Source organism: Ustilago hordei (genome assembly GCF_900519145.1).
Source record: "Ustilago hordei strain Uho2 genome assembly, contig: UHO2_contig_01, whole genome shotgun sequence".
NCBI classification, from domain to species: Eukaryota; Fungi; Basidiomycota; class Ustilaginomycetes; order Ustilaginales; family Ustilaginaceae; genus Ustilago; species Ustilago hordei.
The window spans coordinates 24,485-44,794 of record NW_024545270.1 but is presented as its reverse complement, the minus strand read 5'-3'; the positions used below and the strand labels follow the sequence as shown (position 1 = coordinate 44,794).

General features: G+C 53.0%; 6 protein-coding genes across 6 annotated transcripts; 3 read left to right on the top strand and 3 right to left on the bottom strand.

Annotated features, from left to right (window-relative positions):
- Positions 1-504: 504 nt before the first annotated feature.
- UHO2_00012 (uncharacterized protein) lies at positions 505-1,200 on the top strand (the record flags this gene model as incomplete). The annotated part of the gene is made up of 2 exons (XM_041556632.1): positions 505-775; positions 860-1,200. 2 exons carry the CDS (start codon positions 505-507, stop codon positions 1,198-1,200), a joined length of 612 nt encoding a protein of 203 aa, XP_041412566.1.
- A 307-nt stretch (positions 1,201-1,507) lies between these two features.
- UHO2_00011 (uncharacterized protein) lies at positions 1,508-3,229 on the bottom strand (the record flags this gene model as incomplete). Its single annotated transcript, XM_041556631.1, has 1 exon — positions 1,508-3,229. The coding sequence occupies one exon, from the start codon at positions 3,227-3,229 to the stop codon at positions 1,508-1,510; it is 1,722 nt and encodes a 573-aa protein (XP_041412565.1).
- Positions 3,230-5,428: 2,199 nt separating this feature from the next.
- Positions 5,429-5,773, top strand: UHO2_00010 (uncharacterized protein; the record flags this gene model as incomplete). The annotated part of the gene is made up of 1 exon (XM_041556630.1): positions 5,429-5,773. The coding sequence occupies one exon, from the start codon at positions 5,429-5,431 to the stop codon at positions 5,771-5,773; it is 345 nt and encodes a 114-aa protein (XP_041412564.1).
- A 1,140-nt stretch (positions 5,774-6,913) lies between these two features.
- On the top strand, positions 6,914-8,734 carry UHO2_00009 (uncharacterized protein; the record flags this gene model as incomplete). Its single annotated transcript, XM_041556629.1, has 1 exon — positions 6,914-8,734. One exon carries the CDS (start codon positions 6,914-6,916, stop codon positions 8,732-8,734), a length of 1,821 nt encoding a protein of 606 aa, XP_041412563.1.
- Positions 8,735-9,176: 442 nt separating this feature from the next.
- Positions 9,177-11,720, bottom strand: UHO2_00008 (putative MEF1 - translation elongation factor G, mitochondrial; the record flags this gene model as incomplete). The annotated part of the gene is made up of 1 exon (XM_041556628.1): positions 9,177-11,720. One exon carries the CDS (start codon positions 11,718-11,720, stop codon positions 9,177-9,179), a length of 2,544 nt encoding a protein of 847 aa, XP_041412562.1.
- A 1,050-nt stretch (positions 11,721-12,770) lies between these two features.
- On the bottom strand, positions 12,771-17,662 carry UHO2_00007 (Cys(2)His(2) zinc finger transcriptional activator; the record flags this gene model as incomplete). Its single annotated transcript, XM_041556627.1, has 2 exons — positions 12,771-17,021; positions 17,099-17,662. The coding sequence occupies 2 exons, from the start codon at positions 17,660-17,662 to the stop codon at positions 12,771-12,773; spliced, it is 4,815 nt and encodes a 1,604-aa protein (XP_041412561.1).
- Positions 17,663-20,310: the final 2,648 nt, after the last annotated feature.

Here is a 20,310-nt window from a genome sequence, read left to right as displayed (position 1 = left end):
CATTCGGTACAGATACTGCCAAGATCCTTGGTCCTACAGTCAGAGCTGTCTCCCTCCACAACGGAACATGCGATCCACTTGGAGTCGATTCATCGTCTGAGCCGGTGCCCCCCCCAACCCCCCCCCCCTTCTACCCCCTGTCTGTCCACGCACGACTCTGCCAATTTCAGCTGTTTGGAAACTTTCGTGTAAGGATGTCACATTCGGACACGTTAGGCCATAGGCTGTGATAATCATCCTTGTGTGCTTCTATCGTGAGACTTGCTCGTTTCCAGAATCAACTGCTGGCCTGACCTCGCATCGCTTCTCCTCACCACTACCACTACTGCCACCACTACCACCACTACCACCACTACCACCACTACCACCACCATCTCACAGCTACTATCTGGCACCCAGTATCTCTTCGCAACTCGGCTTCAGTCGGGCAGTGATAGCGAAAGGCATCAGCGATAGCATTTGGCCGCAAAGAAAACAGCAACAGCTTACACAGCATATCTCAGAATGCAGTTGCTTGTCGCCAGTTTAGCTTTAGTTTGGATTTGCGCATTCAGCTTGGTCGAGGCAGGTCGTCAGCGATATGCAGTACTCGCAGCTGGTGACGAACCCATGCTTCAGGGCACTTGGTCTTCCGGTTCCGGCAGAGTCGTCACAGGCGCAGGCTTCTTCAACCCTCGAACAAGGTCTTTCACTCCGCCAGCAGTGCCCGGTCAAGCTTACAGTTTCACCCGTGATGGTTACTGGGAGTTTGCCAAGTACCGTGTGACACCAAATCGTAAGTGTCCTTTCAAAGCAGTGAGACTCTTGTGCAAGCCTTTTGCTAACGCTCTTCCACATGTTTCGCTTTTCATTCCAACAGCAAGGAAACCCGAATGCATCCAAAGCCAGCTGATCTGGCAACACGGCAGCTACGCTCTTCATACCAACGGTACTCTCCATCTCTGGCCTATCCCCCGTGAAGGCGCTCAGCTTCTCACCTCGAGTTGTCCAGGAGGCAGTCCACCAGAGGAGATGTACGACGTATCTGAAGAGTACACCATGGTCGACACCTGGTCCGATCTTCACCACGGCGTCAACTCGCAAGCTTTGCGTTTGACCGACGCCTGGGGTAACAGGTCGCCAAGCTTGTACAAGATCTACGATCCTCCCATGATGCTTCCCACTGACAACCTTTACCTCGAGTACATTGGCATTCCCTAAACTGGCTCGATGCTCATTCTTCTAATAGACAATACCTTTTTCCATCACAGTTCTGAGACAAGCAGCGACTGAAGGCGGATATGCGAACGTGATGCGTTGTGAAGAAGGTCTGGTAGAGATGAAATGTTCCCGAACGGTTGAGTGGGTTGCAATGTGCTGATTCTATGATTACAGAGACGGAAGGAGAGAAAGGAAAGCCCAAGTTGTCCATGAGTGCAGAATGAAGGTGGGGCCTGCTTGCGAACGAACGAAAGAGAGACAAACAAGCAAGATACCTGGGTTGATGTGGAGGGGTGGAGGAATGCTCTCAGCAGCCAGTCAACTTGTTCTTAGGCCAAGTAAACTTGTCGCGTGGGAACTGTGTGAGGTTGTTGTTGTAGTAAATCTCTTGGTGTTTTTTGATGAAGTCGGCTGTGGGATGATCGACGGGATCGCAAGTGATTAAATCAGCTTGACCGTCTTTCTGGTAGACTCGAACATAGTCGATCGCCATGAAAGCCGGGAATGTGATGCCTCCTTTGTCAAAGTTGACACGCTGGAAACCGTCCGAGATGGCCAAGTTCATAACGATGGCCATCGGTTCGACAGGGATGATGCGCTGTCCGATGTCGAGTTCCTTGCGCGGTGGGAAGGCCTTAGGGTTGACACTCCAAGAAGGCTTGCCGTCCACGTACCAGGTCATGGATCCACTTCCATCATAGTTAAAGTCAGGCGAAAACTCGACTCCGTATTTGATGTACTGGTTGCTGGTCAAGTTGAAGCCACGATCGGGCACTTGAGTAACCGACGAAACAGCTTCTTGGATCTGGCCACCTGTGTAGGTGTTGAACTCGGTGACATCGCTGTTGTAGATGGTCGCATCGGCGCTTGTGTTTCCCCAAGCGTAAGCATCATCGAAAGGCGCAACCTGAAGCGACTGGGACGCGTACGAGTGAGTTTCGCCATCCTTGTACTGCACCTGTACCTCGAAGATGTCAATTTCGGGCGCGGATCGAGCGACGTTGTTGTTGGGGCCGGGATGTTCCTCGCCAGAGCAAGTGCAAGACGAGTAGCGCATGCCTGGGAGGTAGGAAAGATCGCCGTTGTATGCATACGTGCCCTTTGAGTTGATGGCAAGGTAAGGGCCGGTGCCGTTGACAAACGTCTGGTTGGGCAAAATACCAGTGTCGCACGAGTTGTACGAGTAGGGCCAGGTGCCTTCAGTGGAGGCAAGATAACCGGGGCGGCCGAGGTTGCCCATCAGCCAAACGGCGGGCCAGTAACCACTGGTGCTGGGACCACCTGGAAGCTTGACACTGAACTCGATGTAGCCACCCTGGAAGCAAAACTTGTTCCAAGACTGAACCATACCTGATCGGAAGTTCTTGTTGTGAAGCTCGTGCTCCTCGAGCGCGATGACCAGAGCTCCGTTGGTGGTGTTGACAGCTTCGGGCGAGTACCACTCGAAGTCGCCAGTACCCGAGTACCAAAGGTCAACAGCCTCCCAGTAGGGGTCGTCTCCTGGCCAGAAAGTCCTTCCTTCGACCTCGAACTCGTCACTGAAGACAAGATGGTAGGATGACTCGTCATATCCGCTTGTCCACTTGATAGCGCTTTGAGGAGTGTCGGAATCGATCAGAGAGACAATGTCGAGGGCGGGTACCTGACCGGAACCGTTGGTACCACCAAGACCAAAGGCGCCCTTTGTGTCATTGTCATACATGTTCTTGACCTTGATGAGAACGGGATAGCCAAGGAAGAGCATGAGCAAGCTAAGAGCGAGCAAGGTGAGGGTGAAAATATTGAGGAAACCTCGCAGATTCCAGCTGTGCGATGAAGAGTCCCATTTGGTGTCAATTGAATGAAGGTAGTCATCCTCTTCTTCTGTCATTGCGCTGTTGGCAAGTTGATACTTTGCAGCGCCAGGGTTCGGGTTGGGGCCAGAGAAAATGAGATTCTCATGCTGATAGGAGCTGCTACCATGTATGCTGGTGGAGGAGCTGGAAGGTGGACTGTTGGATGAGACGCCAGCGCCGTAGGGAACAGGCATTGTGATGGATGAAAGAGCAGATGCTCGAGCTATACTTGGTGCAGGTGTGAGCTTCTCTTGGCGAGGAAGAGGGAGAGAAGGCGGAAGAGGAAGCTACACTAACCCTAACCCCAAAGAAGTCGAGGTCGCGAAAGTCAAACAGCGCGATGAGGTGCGATAGACGTAGATGAAGTCACACTGATTGTGTCGCTGGGCGGGATGGAAGCACGAGAAAGGTTGGGTTGAGAAACAAGGGTGAACGTAGGACAGTGATAGCAAACGGTGCAACAGGGAAGGGCTCAACGTTGTCAAAGCTTGCGCGTGTGAGCCAAAAAGGGTCCTCGAAGGCTCGTTTGCCTACTGTGCCAAGTATAAGCTATGTGAGCGACGACAAGGATGTCACACTGTGAGCACAGCCAAGTCCGGCAACGAACTGCGTGTGGGCTGTGTCTAAGTTCTGTGTTCTTACACAATACAGGGCTCATGCTGGCCAAAAAGAAAAAAGAAAAGAAAAAAGTGCGCTTTGAAACGGCAGAGAGAAGCCAAAGTCGATCTTCTGAAACGTCACATTTGGCTGCATGAAACTTATGTGACACTCCCTCGGAACTCCTAAGCGCAGTGTACGGTAGATCGACCAAGCAAAGTGTTGCCGCGGTGAAACGCTGCGAAATTGCTGTTCCGCTTCAGACCAGCGGTTCGTGAAAGAGTCCGACGGTTCGATGCATTCCACGGCTGCACAGCCGAAGAAGAAAAAAGAAAAAAGGAAAAAAAGAAAAAAAGAAAAAAAGAAAAAAAGAAAAAAAGAAAAAAAGAAAAAAAAGAAAAAAAAAAGAAAAAAAAGAAAAAAAACTAAAAGGAAAAAGGAAAAAGGAAAGAAAGAAAAAAGCATGCAATCATTCTGCTTTTACAGTATTCCAGCATTTCTCTCGAAAATTTCTCCTGAAAATCACATGAAGTCGGCGACATGCATCTCCTGATCAGCAACCGATCTGCAACACAATCGCATCGTTACCGAGGACAGCCGGCCTTGATTTCATCAGCTTGTGTCTCTGAACAAGTGAAGCGTTGTACCGTAAGTTAGCAAGCAGATGTCTAGTGCAATGGCCTTACACAGAGTTGCGCGCTTTGGCCTCTGTTTCAAGTGCGAGGCTTGAGCAGACACAGAAGGGAGCAACGACAAAGGAGCTAAAAGCAGCAAGGGAAAAATAATAATATTATTATTAATATTAATAAAAATAAAAATAAAAATGGGGCACCATGGCCCTCACACCGTCATAGCGCAGATGCATTTGAGATTTCATGCCTTCATTGGCACCAGATCACTCGAAGCTTGACGGATCGGGGTTCGAAATTTGGACCAGTTGTTGACCCGCCTGCACTATATTCGTGCCGGCCAGCCCGATCCAAGCAGCATTAATAAAGCAACCGCTGCGAGATCGATCTCTTTACAGAGTCTCGGCATTGGTTGCATCAGTCATCAAACCGCCGGTTACGCCTTGTGCTGTTGCCCAATCAAGCTTCTTGAATGCCTTCACTCTCTGGGCCCCACATCTCGGGCCTTTGCGCGTGCACCCTGTCGGCAGCGTTGGCCTCAGAGAAAGAGTAAGAGAACAACACTTACGCCAAAGGGTCCTTGTTCCTGTAGAGCCGCTTGTCGCAGCTAGAGAGCTGATTCTATGGAAAATGGAAGTCCTGCCCATCAACTTCTTGTAGTCGAAAGACACGCACACAGTGTGCTCCCTGTGATAGCTCAATCGCAGAGAGAGTTCTTCCATTGAGCGTTGAGAGCTACAAATGTAGGTCAAAGGAAAGAATCGTCCAACAAGGGCTCACTGTACCAAGTAAGCAGCACAATCACTTCACAAACCAGCATCCTTGTGTGCCATCTCGCTTACTTTGAGAGATCTGCCCGATCGTGAGGATCAACTTGGAATTGCAAAATTCAAAATTCTGCATCGCAAAAGGGTGATGACGGTCATTTCCTCTTCGGGGCATGCGGGAGTGGAGTTGGATGGAAGCAAACCGTTCTTGACGACTGTTTAAAAGACGAGGAAGTTCATTGATTCATCAGGAGTCTCGTCACCTTCCCCTGGCGAGATGGCTTCTCTTGACCAGCAAAGGCAGGCACGTTTCGTGTGAGAAGTTCTAGACCGGGCGTCAGCCATAGCTTATCGTGGACATGCTTCGCTGCACGTCATCTACCGCGATTTTTGAATTTGAATGAAAGCACGTGCATCACCTTTTCCCTCCTCATTCTTTCTTTCCTTCGCTTCCACTCCAGAGTTCTCGAGAGCGCAAATCCAGGATGGGAGGGTGTTGCCTGATGAGATCGCGGTGCAGTTGAACAAGTTCAAGATGAGCTATCATGTTGATGAGAGACAAACACATCTAGTCGCCTCACCTCAACCGAGTGATGAGATTCGGAGGCTTCCCGACGATCAGTTAGCAGTCGGAGAGGCTGAAACTGAAAATGCTCAAGAAGAGAGCAAGCAAGTGATGGCCGAGCAGCAGCAGCAGCAGTCAACGATTTGGGGGTCATTTTGCTCATCTTTACGCTTTTCATGACATAGGGGCAGGGGGCGGGGATTAGGGTTAAAGAATAAAATAAAATAATATTGCAAGTGCGGGCGTAGAATGCCGCCGTGTCTGTCTGTCTGTCTGTCATTCAGTCAAAACTAAGGAGAGTTCAGCTCGCAGCTGACGTCAAAGTAGCTCGCTCGCTTAATCAACTCGGCCTTACAACCAACCAATTTTGTGAGGGAAGCGAAATTCGAATCTCGCCTCCCCCATCCTCGACTCTCAACTGCTTGGCAACAGCGGCGGTTGCGCTTTACGATCCATTTGAATTGCAAAGCGGTGTTGCCGTTGTTGCTGTTGTTGCCGTTGTTGCCGTTGTTGCCGTTGTTGCCGTTGTTGCCGTTGTTGCAACGTTGATGTTGAATGCGTTTGGAGAGAGAGAAAACTGGGGTTCGATCTGCATTTTGTTCAAGCGAGGCGAACGACGGTTGGATTCCTTGTTCCAACGTCGGCCCATCCGAACCAAATGATGGCAGAGCCTCCTCTAGAACTTTGAGAGTCTCTGATTGTGGCTTGGGTTCGCATGGGCCAACGGTAACTCTTATCAACCAAGTCGAGCGTAGAGAAGACCCAGTCGGCTCCTTCCGATGACAAGGATGGCGGAAAAGGAGACTCATCGTCGACGCTCGTCATTGGTCCTTTCCCTCACTACATTGCTATCTATATTGAGCGACAAGATAGGGGGTCTGAACCCTTGCCTGCGACTCTGTTCTTCTTCTGGGCCTTGCTCGATAGGCCAAGTGAATCGTGGGATCGCCTCTTCTTCTATTAGCGACGCTCCTTCTCGTAGCGACGGTGTAGTGCAGTTGCGTGATTGCGCAGCAGCATCTTCTTTGGCACCGGCTCTTCCGATTCCCTACTTACCCTGACTTTTTCCTCTCATCCCGTCTGCCTTGTGCCTTCTGCTGCTTCCCCAAGGCTGCTTGTCCACTATCCTCGCTCAACAGCTTGGCTTGACCCCGAACCATCATCTCATATCCTATTCTCACCGCCGTCAAATGGCTGCTCTAACAAGATTCTCCTTTGTCGCCTCGACGTAGCTCTCATCTCCGATCCGACTGCCTCGTAGCTATCACATCAGCTTTTCGGATCACCGACAGATCAATCCGCTCAAGACGACTTGTCGTCATGTCGGAAACACAGCAACGCCTCGAGAGCGGCTCTGCGTTCTCCCATCTCTCTTTCGCCGCGGCAAGCTCCTTACCGCCGCTCTCTCGAATCTCACCACCAAGCTCTCCAGACGAGAACTCTTCTACCAAGGGCTCTGCCGACTCACCATATCTCGACTTGCAAGGTCCCAAGTCACAAGAGGGTATGCCCTTCAACGATTTTGTCATCGAAAATGACCAACTGCACGACTACGAGGCCCAGAATCCCATCAAGCGTCACTTTGACCCTCGAGTCGTTCTCGACCTGACCGCCATGTCCATTCTGATTGCTGGCATCCTCACACTCTTCCTCGGCTATCCACTCATCGAGTTTGGCGGTCTAGCTCGCAGCAAAGCCAACAAAGGCGGCTTCAACCTCGGCGGCACCAACGCTTCCGGACAAGTGCCAAACATGCACAATATGCGAATGTCGCTGATTGACCCGGACACCCCGCAAGAAGTACGCTCAAAGATGTCCGTCGACGGATCGCAACAGATGCAGCTCGTATTCAGTGACGAGTTCAACACCGATGGTCGATCCTTCTACCCCGGCGACGACCCCTTCTGGACAGCAGTCGACCTTTGGCCTTGGCCAACAGGCGATTACGAGTGGTACAGTCCCGAAGCCCTCACCACCGCCAACGGCAACTTGGTCATCACCGCCGATCAGGTCGAGACCAACAACCTCAACTTTCGCAGTGGTCAAATCACCACTTGGAACCAGTTCTGCTTCACAGGTGGATACATTGAAACACGAATCCAACTTCCCGGAAGCAGCTCCATTTCCGGTTGGTGGCCAGCAGTATGGACTATGGGCAACCTTGGTAGAGCCAACTACGGTGCAACAACGCAAGGCACATGGCCATATGCATACAGCTCTTGCGATATCGGAACACTCAGAAACCAGACCGACCCTGATGGCCTCGGCCCTGTAGGTGCCCTCAGGAGTGGTGACACCGTCTTCAACAACAAGTACGACACCACATCCATCAGCTGGCAGCCTGGTCAACGTCTCTCTGCCTGCACATGTCCGGGCGAGGACCACCCGGGACCAAAGGACTCGAACGGCAACTTTGTCGGTCGTGCAGCACCTGAAATCGACGTCATCGAAGCACAGGTTGGTAATGGCAGAGGCGGTGTCTCCCAATCCGGTCAGTGGATGCCTGCAAACTACGGCTACCAACTCATCAATACCACTGGCACAGAGTACGAATTCTTCCAGCCAACAGTGAAGCTCAACGAGTATCAAGGAAACGTATTGCAGCAGTCGGCCAGTGGTGTCGCCGACACGCTCCAGACGGCATACCAGTACAGCGGTGGCGACTTCTCCGTCTACGGTTTCCAATACAAGCCTGGCTATGACGGCTACATCCACTGGATCAACAACGGCCGACGCTCATGGTCGCTCTACTCGGGCGCTCTTGCAGCTGATCCACGCGTCGGCATCGATCGCAGACCAGTGCCACAAGAGCCCATGTACATCCTCATCAACCTGGCCATCTCGTCTGGGTTCGGCTTCATCGATTGGGAACATCTACGATTCCCAGGCAAGATGCTCATCGATTACGTTCGAGTCTACCAGCCAGAAGGTCAAACAAATATCGGATGTGATCCCGAAGACTTCCCCACCCAAGACTACATCAACCGTCACATTGAAGCTTATACCAACCCCAACTTGACCATCTGGGGTGGAACAGCCAAACAGGGCGGATACCAGCAAAACTGGCCCAGGAATAGGCTCTACCCTGACGGCTGCACAAATCCTCCATCCAAATTCCCAGGTCCTAACCCCGCGGTATAGTTCTGAAACTCATGTCATCGTCATCCATGGACACTTTCCAGCATTCTCATTGGCCGCCCGGCGCCGATTCTGTCGCCACCCCCTTTTTTATTTTTATTTTTCGTCTCGCATCTTACTGTTCTTTTATACATTCTTTTGATGACAAGTCGAGTCTTGCCGGCTACTGTTCTATTCTCTTTGCCAATCTCGGCAAAACGTTCCGAGATTCTCTCCCAAGCCAAACCATTGTGTGAATTTACTGTGCGCGAATGAGTTCTGCTTGCAAGCCGTCGGATCATGCGCTGTCACCCTGAAACTCAGCATCGACACAGTCAAAGGAAGCGCACAGTCTGATCTCCAAACGCAAACAAGAGTGAGTTGTGGTGAACGAATCAAGTCTATGCGAAAACACGAGTACAAAAACAAACGAACAAAATTGAATCCTAGTTTGGAGGCGAGCCTCTTACTTCTTCTCGGTCTGCTTCTTGCGGTAAGCCTCCTGCATCTCCTTTTGAATGTTCATCATGACGGGCGTGTGGCACTTGTACTCCATCGAGAATTCACCCTTACCCTGCGTCAAGCCACGAAGCTGCGAACTGTAGCCGAACATGTCGTTGAGCGAAACTTCAGCAGTGAGCGTGAACTCGTCTTCCCTGATCTCGGTGTCGGAAATGGTACCCTTCCTCTGATTGAGTGCGCCAATGACAGCTCCCTGGAATTCGATGGGTGCAACGACTTCGACCGTCATCTTTGGCTCGAGAATGACAGCGTTGGCCTTCTGGTAGGCCTCGCGGAAGGCACCAGCAGTGGCGAGACGGAAAGCAAGTTCGGACGAATCGACACTATGCGCAGCACCATCCTCCAAAACGAAGCGGACACCAGTGACGGCGTGACCTGAGAGAGCACCTTTCTCGAGAGCATCGTAGAATCCCTTTTCACAAGCAGCAATGTACCCGTTGGGGATAGATCCACCGACGACGCGGTTCTCGAAAGCAGTGTCGACACCAGTCTCGGGATCGACCTCCATGGGCTCGATGTAACCCATGACTCGACCGAACTGACCAGCACCACCAGTCTGCTTCTTGTGTGTGTAGGCAAATGACGCTTTCTTCTCGACGGTTTCGCGGAAAGCAACGCGAGGCTTGCCTGTGGTGCAGGGCACGTTGTATTCTCGTCGCATTCGCTCAACGTAGATTTCGAGGTGCAGCTCACCCATACCGGAGATGATGGTCTCGTTGGACTCCTTGTCAACATGGACACGGAAAGTGGGGTCCTCCTTCTGGAATCGGTTGAGTGCACGAGAGAAGTTTTGCGACTCCTTACCCTCGGGTGTGATGGCAAGCGAGATGACGGGCTCGGGAACGAACATGCTTGTCATGCTGAGCTGAGTGGTTCCGTCAGTGAAAGTATCGCCAGACGAGCATTCGACACCAAACATGGCGCAGATCTCACCAGCTCCGATCTCGTCAACGTCTTCCATGTCGTTCGAGTGCATGCGTACCAATCGGGGCACCTTGACCTTCTTGCCTGTACGAGCGTTGAAGATGAGATTGCCACGCTTCAGGGTGCCCTGGTAGACGCGCATATACGTCAGCTGGCCGTACTTGCCTTCTTCCAGCTTGAAAGCGAGACCGACCAGCGGTGCCTCGGAGGCGGGCGAGAGGGGCAGAACAGGTGGTGCGGCGTTCTTGCGAGCTTCAGCAGCAGCCTCTTCGTCCTCGCCAGCGGCCTTGGCAGCCTTCTCGGCAGCCTTCTTGGTGGCGGAAGCGCTCATATCCATAGCAGTAGCGGGAACCTCGGCAGGGTTGGGAAGATAGGAGCAAACACCGTCGAGCATGGCCTGGACACCCTTGTTCTTGATAGCAGAGCCAAGGAAGACGGGCGAGAACTTGCACTGGATGGTTGTGCGGCGGATGGCAGCAGCAAGCTCCTCGATGGTAGGCTCACGCTCTTCGATAAAGATCTCGGTCATCTCGTCGTCGACCTCGGCGAGCTGCTCGATGAGCTCGGCACGCTTCTCCTTTGCAAGCTCGAGGTACTCTGCTGGGATCTCGTCGGTCTCTCGGATTTCGATACCCTTAGGACCCTCGTTGTAGACGGCCTTCCATCGAATGAGGTCAATGACACCGTTGAAGTCGTCCTCAGCACCGATAGGGACCTGGACAGCAGCAGCCGGCATCTTGAGCTTGTTGCGGATCTGACCAATGACACGCCACGGGTTGGCACCGGCACGGTCCATCTTGTTGATAAAGCTGATACGGGGAACCGAGTATCGTCGCATCTGTCGATCTACGGTGATGGTCTGTGACTGAACACCGGAGACAGCACAAAGTACAAGGACGGCACCATCAAGAACTCGCAACGCACGCTCGACTTCGATTGTGAAGTCTACGTGGCCTGGGGTGTCGATAATGTTGATGTGAAAGTCCTCCTTCTTTGCCATCAAATCCTTGCTGTCGACGTCAGCGGCATCACCACTGACACTGGCCTTCTCAGTAGGTGGAGTAGCCTTCCAGCTGCAGTAAGTAGCAGCACTCTGAATAGTGATTCCCTTTTCGCGCTCGAGCTCCATGTGATCCATCTTGGCACCAACGGCGTCCCTTCCCCTGACCTCGTGGATATCTTTGATTCGACCAGTGTAGAAGAGAACACGTTCTGTCAACGTGGTCTTACCACTGTCGATATGTGCTGAGATGCCGACATTGCGCTGTCGAACAAGACGACCAAGATCGGCCTCGGTGAGATTGGCCATGGGTTGATGTGAGCCGTCGTGTGCTGCCTGGGCGGTGGCATCGTGTGCTGGAGGAGCCTTGACGGCAGCCGCAGCTGCTGCGCTACGGCGAGTTGAGATGCTGAAATTGCGGAATGATGTCGGTGTGCGGCTAAAGGGCGCAGCAGCAACAGCGATGCGAACAGAGGCATTAGGTAGTGCAGTGGTTCGCAAGTTCTGCCTGGCCAGCTGTCGAGCCAACGAACGAGCGGCGACAACTCGTGGAATGGCCACCATGATGTTATAGGAGGGTCGAGCTAAGACCTGCTAGCGCGACGCTGCAGCGAGTTGGATGATGATGATGATGATAGGAGAGACGAAGCTGAGATGACGATTAGGAGCAGTGTTGGTCAAGGTTGTGGTGTTCAAACGTGTCTGCTCTCTTCGCGATCGGGTAAGCATCCTCTGGCTGAGCTGTTCTGCGGTCTGCTGTACGTTTTTTGTTGTTTTCAAAGCTCGGCTGCAACCCTTTCTTCCAAAAATCTCAAATTTTTCTGTAGTGTCGGAAAAAACCGCTTTCCCTTGCAGTTCCGAGATCGGTTGAGATCGGTCGAGATAAATCGAGATCGGGAACGGTTACTTTTCGCGAAGGAGATCTTCGATCCACGTCTCCTCACAGACACACAACAGTGAAATCACATGACTGCATAATCATACTCTAACATATCCGCAAACCTCGCTCAGCGTCGCCACCTGTCAACACCCACCAACGCTCGTCATCGCCCACCAACGACCCCTATCTCATTCAACAATGGCACGCAGTCATACGTGTCACCTCATCTACTCACGCACACATAGACCGACCGTAGAAGCACATATACTCCTGATATCACTTTGTACTTAGTTCTCCTGGAGGCCAACGATTACGATCTGCCCTATCGCTCGCTGACCGTGCATTCCTCAACAACAACTTCACCCAAACAAGTGAAATTACATGACCTCAATTTCGCTGTAACATTTCCGCCAACCTTGCTCACCATCGTTACTCATCATCACCCACCACCGTTGCTCAGATCTATGTCAACACCCTCCTGTTCCTATTGTGCTATCACGCAACGTTCTGCATCGCTTCATTCCACACACGCACACACTGGTCATCGGGAGAGGTATATATGCCTCTCATTGCTTTGTACTTAGTTACTCTACATATCATTTGCAATTGCTATCCGTTTTCGCCGCTCTTCGCTTGTACATTCCTCAACAGCACGTTCCGCAATAACAGGCGGCAGACAAGGATGGAGCATGATCATCTTTTCGTGTAGCTAGTGTAACATGGATCGCTTGTCATCAGCTGCTCTTCTGCGCAGCTTGACTCTCGCCATTCGCCGACGTGCTGGAATGGTCAGCATGCGGCTCTTGCAGCGCTCCCAAAAGGAGGCTCGTGTACTCTTGGCTGTAGCACCAGGCAGGATTGTCGCCACGCACCCAGATCACCAGCGAGCGAAGCTGCTCCCGACTTAGCACCTTCGATGCCGCTTTATCGTAACTATTCACTGCCTCTGCGCGCCAAAGCAGCGTACCACAGAATGTTGCGTTGTGCGTGGCTCCTTGCAAGATCCATCGCCTTGTCTCCTGCAAGGCATTTGTGCTGTTCGTGGCAGGTCGTAGCTGCAGCCGTGGCAAGTTGCGAGTACCATTGGGCTGCAGACCTGCAAGCTGGCCTTGTGAGGATTGCCGGCTATCCTCGACCGAGTTGCGCTGCGCGTGAATTGTCTCGCGTCGAGGTCCAGGCCATCGTACTTCTCCGATAAGACTGGACCATCTTGGTCTTAGATGTGCAGCTCGCAGCCCTCCTATCGACGGCAATCCTTCGGCGCCGCCGTTACCCGCCGATATGGATCCTCGCCAGTCCGAATATACCTCACAGCTTGCTTCCCGCTCGCGATAGATTCCTGCAAGACCAAGATATTGGAATTTGCGATGCCAGAATCGCACTCGCATCCAATCTTCTTCAGTATCGAGCCCGTCGTCTTGCTTGACGCCGTCCTTGACTCTGTCATTTAGCGTGGTATCCTTGCCCCCATTGGGCTCTGATCCGCTTCCTTGACCCACGCCGAGTAAGCTCGTCCAGACTTGACGGATTGGCACCAGCTCTTCGCACCGCGATGCGGAATTTTCGGCGACCTGCCTTGGAGGCACACCCTCTTCGTTCAATAGCTTGCTTGTACCTACCAAGATCAGCAGCGACATGAACACTGCATGAGCCGAAGCAGGACCGAGCCTTTCGGTAGCAGAGCCTTTCTTTGCCGCACAGAGTAGCGTCAAGATCGTACCGGCGTGGACCAGCGCTCTTCTGCAGTAGGGAGAATCGACCCATTTCCGGAGCAAGAACGAGATCCTCTGGCGTCGATCTTTATCCGTAGCGACGGCGCGCTTGCGTGCGTCGAGGTAGAAGCATAGCGAGTGCAGAGGAACACAAAGGGAGAGGAAGGTTGCTTGCCATCGGATCGTTGCTTGATAGGCGTCGTCGGTGATTTTGAGTCCAAGCTTCGAAGCGGCCGCGCCACTTCTCCGACATACATCGTTTCCGCCACTGAACATTTCGGACCAGTTCATTAAAGCATGGGCTACTTGAGTGGCATGCAAAGTGCGTCCAATACGCCATCCAGGTAGGTCTGCCAGGCTTGCGGTCTCGACGTCAAATTCGTTATCGTCAATGGCCAGTTGCTCGGGCAAAGCTGCAGCGCCCCACGCCGGGGTCTGATACCAACCACTGTCGGTCATCCATGCACCATGCACGGATTCGAGCAACGCCAACATGTGCAACTGAGACACGGTGCGAGTCTCTGGCTCAGCAGCATTGCTCTCTGAATCCTCGGCCTGCGATTGTGGCCGGCTCGAGAATTCTGATGCAGTTGAACTATCGGCACCTTCGACGAAAGGCGTCGGTCTCGCGATTCGATCCTGGTTCTGTTGGTCGCTGAGGGGGCGGAAAGGCTTGAAGGTGGTTGCTGCGCGGTTTTGTGAGCCAAAATCGAACGATGAACGGAAGCGCGGATATGTCTTGGGCTCATACAGATGAGCGACGTGCGGTTTTAGCAATTGCTCCGTAAGACATGTGGCGATGGAGATAGGTTGCCCGTCGCGAAAGGCCATGTCGGCCCCTTTAGATGAAGGTAACGAAGCACTGCCGGCCAAGCGCGTGGCCCAGACTTTGGGCGGCCAGGCGAGAAACACGGCGTCAGGACAGGGCTCGTAGACATGCGCAAACAGAAATTGGCAGCGAGGACCATCTGAGCGAGACGACAATCTGACCTTGAGTGGCGAGAAGTAGCTTGAGGATTGCGAATCTACGATAGCTCCATAGATTCTGGATCGTTTGCGGCTCTCATGATCATACCAGCGAGACCATAGCTCGAAGAGCTCTTCCTCGGGCAACTCCTGAAGTCCGGCCGTGTCGATTCGATCCAAGCTCTGATCCAATTCTGCGTTCCGCGTCTCCGCCTTGAGCACGTCCAAGAGAATAGACTCGCGGTTCTCTTCAAACCTCAGCCAAAGATCGGGATTCGATTGTCGCATGCCGTGTACGCCGACCAGAAGCAAGCAATTGAGGAACGAATGCAATGCGCCACCCGAATGGAGAGTGTGCTTGTACGAAAGCATCACCAGACCGTAGAGGAAGCAAATAAGCCGGTCACCTTCCTCCCTGAGGTGCGGCTCGTTGCTTCGAAGCGATGCAAGAGAAAAAAGCGCATACACCTCTTCTGGGCTGTGAGCTTTTTGTGAGCCAATCATCCTGGGATGAAAGACGGGCACGTCGCTGTGGATCACCTTTGGAATCAACGGTGCGAGGCTTTCGAGCATGGCGGCCGATGGGTGCATGTGGTCCTGACACAGCTGTGCAAAGGCTCGAAACCGCTCTACCACGAGCTGCAACTGATCACCACTGACAGCTGAGCTAGCGATCGAAGCTGAGCTGTTGCGTTGCCGGCTATCCTCTGGCAGAGGTGGCACGTCGATGTCCATCTCGGCCTTCTCATTCGAGGCGCCGGACTGATCTATAGCCGCTTGCGGTGGACCCATCACAATCGATGCCGCACTGTCGACCAGCATTGCTTCTTCACAGCCGTCTTTCTTCGAGGCGTCCTTCTGCTTCGTTCCCTGTGCAGAGGCCGGCCGAGGCAAAGCAGACGCTTGAGCAGACTGATGCGGAGACTCTGCGATGCGAGCAACTTTCCAGCCGCCTTCTTCATCCCGAGCAGCCCTGTGCGGAGGAGACGAGTCATGAGGCTTGTAGAAATTTGCGTTTGTTTCTGCGTCGGCATCTCCCGTGGTGACCTCCTGTGACCCAGCGTCTGCAATCGAGAATGAGATCGACTTGCCATGGTTTCCACCGACATCGCCTTGAAGGCTCTGCGTCTCATGATGATGATCGCGAGTTTGTGAGCCGGACTCGAAAGACATCGAGGCAGAGCTGAAGACACGATCCATGGTTCGTCTGTGAGACGTTGCACTGGGACCAAGGTATTCGGTCTGCGAGGCGGTAAGTGAGGGAAGGTAGAACGAATTCTGCGATGACTGTGCTTGAGACATGGGATGAATATGCATGCTGGTGGAAGATGGAGCGAGTCGATCGGACGTCCAAGGTGCTGGCATTGCTCCCTGTGACGGAACTGACGGGGCTGCTCCTGCTGATGAAGGGAGAGGCTTTGCAAAGGCTTCATGCGAAGAGAAGGTCTGCGAAGCGTCGACTGTGGCTGATTGATTTGCAGCAAAATCAATGCCAAGATCGGCCAAGATCTGCTCCATCTGGCCTGCATCCGGGGGCTCGGAAGGTGCAACTTGATCGCACAAGGCTCGGAAGTCGACGGCAAAGTATGAGTCGGCAGCCTCGGTGGAGCCACCGGACGGCGAGAGGCCCGGTGCGGGAGGTGCAAACGATTTCAAAAATTGCTGTGATGACGACTCGGGCGCTGACTCGACACGCACACGCTCTGATGGCTGTGCTGTGAGCACACAAGGATCCAGATTGGTCCAGCCGGCGTCTTCGCACTTTGGTCGCATCGCTCCGACAAAGAATTCGGATTGGAGGAGGTCGGCACCGGTGTTCTCATCTATTCCAGACTGCATAGATGGAATGGATGGAGATGCGCCAGACGGTAAGGCTGCTTGAGGATAGCCTGCGCCTGGTTGCATCCAACGAGCAGGTTCGCGTTGGCCGTGCTCAGCGAACTGAACGGTGGGCCCCATGGGTGAGGGTTGTGAAGCCATCCAGCCTCCTGAAGCGCTAGGATGAGGGTAGGACATTCCATCAGCTTGTCGCTCCCACTGGTAGGGCGATGTGGAAACAGCTGGTAAATTGATTCTTGCCCCAAAACCACCTTGGTGGTGGGGTTGGGCGTACTGCTGCATCCAATCGGTCCTATAAGAGGTCTCATGCTCGTTGAAGTGCCTTCTTGGCGGAAAGCTGCGGTCGGTGTCGTCGAAAGCTGGCGCAGGGTTCGAGAAGAAGGCTTGAGAACCGATGCGGTCTTGATCGTCCGACTCTACCTTAACTGCGTAGTCAAATCGGCCTTGATATGCAGGCAGTCCATCATTCTGCGGGCATGAAAAGGTCAAAGGTGGTCAGTGAGATGCAATGATACAGTTCAAAGGCGGGTGCGACTGAAACATACCTGAGGCAAATAGGCAGCAGAATGTTGTGCCTGTGGTTCCGGAAGACGCGAGGTGCTGGGGCCGCGCCAGTCGACTGATACCTGCGAGTGATGAGTAGCACCACGATAGCTTGCGTCAGGTGATGCTGCAAGCCGTCCGAGCGAATGGTGAAGGGTGGCAGCATCACCAGCTCGATAATGCTGTGTATTGCTACTGTTGCTGTGGTCGAAAGGCGATCGCAAAGAGAGTGTGCTATACTCTGTTGGTGAAGGAAAGGTATCTCCCGTGGTTGAAGCGCCGGTGGTACTGTTGGTGCATCCAGTGAAAACGCGTTCTACGCCCGTCGTACCTGCGGAAGCAGTCTCATGCGAGTGATATAGGTGTGGATGCTTACGACGAAGGTGACGGGCCATGCTATCGTTGCGAGAGAAGGCTCTGTTGCAGCCAGGACAGTGGAAGTCACGTCGCCGGGTGTGCGTCATCTCGTGTCGGCGCAAGTGTGCACGCTTGACGAATGAGGCTGAGCATCCTGGTACATCACAGTGAAATTTGCGAGCGGAGTCGTGTCCACGAAAGGCAGGCATGATGGAGCTGAGCAGCCTGACGATGACCCGGGGTCGGATCAGTTCGAGATGGAATCGGTCCCTGAATGTGGGACAGCGAAAGTAGGATCGATGGAGAAGGGTGCCATTTAAACAAGAATGGGACGTGTGGAGCTGATGGTGGGGGGCGGGACCAATGTGAGCGTGTAAGAGGAGAGACAGGCTCTAGACTTTACGACCCCACCAGGGTCATTTGGCCCACCAGAGGAGCTATCATCGAAAGAGAGAGGCGCACTTGGCGCGCTCGCTTCAGCAGCACACTGCGGCTCTCGTGTTTGGCTGGCATATCACGCCACCGGCGAAGGCACCCGAGCCTGTATGCAAGGCAATGCCGGGGCTGTGGGGCTACAAGGAGGCGTCGTCGAGATCGAATGGACGAGGTAAGGATTTCATATCGCGCTACGCGCCATGAATGGAGCAGTTTCTGCTTCGTGATGCAACGATGTGGGCGGAGGAGCAAGGTGTGATGGGCGTCCAGGTCGAGTCCTGCTGCGCACAAAGCCTTCAGGCCGAGAGAAAGAGAGACGAGAGGAAGCTCAGGACCTTGGAGAATAAGGTTACGCTCTGGGTGTCGCTGCAGAGGTTGTATGAGAGCGGCAGTAGCTTGATGATGGCCCTGGCAAGGATACTCTTAGTTGCTTGAAGGTATCGACTGGATGACCTTCCATCTTGATGTAGTATCCAGCAGAGCCAAGAATCCTAGATCGAGAGTCGGAGAGGATCTGACGAGCCGACCAGCCTCGGAAAGTGGCTGACCATTGAAATGGACGCATCTGCATCCAGATTTTCTCGACATGGTGAGAGGGCAAGTGGGATGTTGTTGTTGGGAAAGCTGTATGCAAAGCTCAACCTCTTACCGTCTGGCATCACCATCAACGTATCAGCGCAGAAGACGGCGACGCCTTTGGCATCCGGGCACAACTGGCTCTCCGCATCACGGTCCCAGTCAAGTGCCTTAGAGCCAGGGAAATGACCTCCGCATCGGATAAGTGTAACCGAGGCAATTTGTGGGGGGATGGAGCGATCCTCTTGAATCTCAATGACGTATTGCTTGCGGGCGGCAAGGTCGGGATGCGGATGAGTTGGAGTCGAGACCACGCTGATACCATTGACGGTCGAGTCGAGAAATGAAGACGTTGCAGTCGAGCATCTTTGCCCAACTGAGACTCGTGCTGAACAAGTGAGGATGGGAAATGAAGATTGCGGCGACTTTGCCGGTGGGACTAAGCTTGCAAACTTGCTGTACAAGCTCCACTGAAACCAAGCCGCAGCAGTGCCAGATGACAGCACCCTATCTTGTCAGGAGTAGGATGGCAGTTTGACCGATAGCAACAGGAGGATAAAGCTTGAGGCCTAAAATGCGATCGTCCGACTCTTCAGGAACGAAGTGAAAAGTAATCTTGGGCAGAAGTTGACGCTGTGAGCTATACGCCTGACCTGTTGGGCAAGGATACTGCCGGTCATCTGTCGAGACAATGATCAAGAATGCCAGGATGGGTTAGCGAGAGCGACGATGCCTGACGAAAACTGTAACTGCAACCCCTGGCTGAGCACAAGTAAGCCACATGAAGTGTTGTACCCACCATAGCAAACAGGACACTTCAGGTGGGCCCTGTTGGGAAGAGTATTCGTTACCGCATGTCGTGCAGACGGCTAGATCGGCGTCTTGGGTCTATGCTTTTCTGGCTCATCTCGTCTGCTGGCCAATGTGAAATGGCCGATACGGATGTCGATTGGCAATTCTCTGTGGCACAAGGTTGAACCAAAGCGGGAATGATAGTTAGCGCGATAGGCGCTTGATGAATGATGGCGGGCTGATGGAACAATGCCTCGATAGAGATGAAGTATGAGTGAGGCAACTCACGTGGTGCGTCGACTCTGATGGAGGTGTTGAGCAAAGGCTCCTTGGACGCCTTGTGGTTTGTGGCTTGCAACAAAGTCCCTGGTCTCACTCGACTCAAGCCTCCCCTGTCGATCTATCCGACTCGACACAGCCTGCACAGAAGCACGATGAACGACATCGCCGAGTCAAATAGCTCAAAGCAAAAGAGTGAGCTCAACAAGTCCCAAAGTGCTGTGCCGTTCACCTTGGCCAAGCTTGACCCACTTCGCAGACATGCTCAGCTCCCTGTCGCTTTCTAAAGATCCCTTCTTGCACAACCAATACGGACAGGGTCGAGCATGTCGATCGGCATCCTTTCTTATCTTAATATCCTTGCCAACGGTCAAGCGTAGCCGCGGCTAGACACCGAAGAAGGTCACAACCCTTGTCTCCTCGACGTACGGCACGTGTGGGGGGAAGAGTTGAAGAGTTGAAGAGCCTCGTTCTGAGTCAATCAAATCGTGCGTCAAGGTCGATGATCACAGCTTTCGATTGCGATAATGATGCGTGGTATCTACAGGACGGTGCGACTGTTTATATACTTATCAATGTTCTTCGTATGCATATATCATGTCTAGCATGGTGAGGTCGAAAACATGAGTGAATGCTATAGTGAGGTTACACCGGCTGTTTACTGACCGGTGTCTTGATGTCCGACAATCGATCCGGGGAACGCGTTAAACCCGAGTGAGCGAGGCTGGCGATTGGATGTTGCCGAGGGAAACAATCCAATATGATGATACGTGCT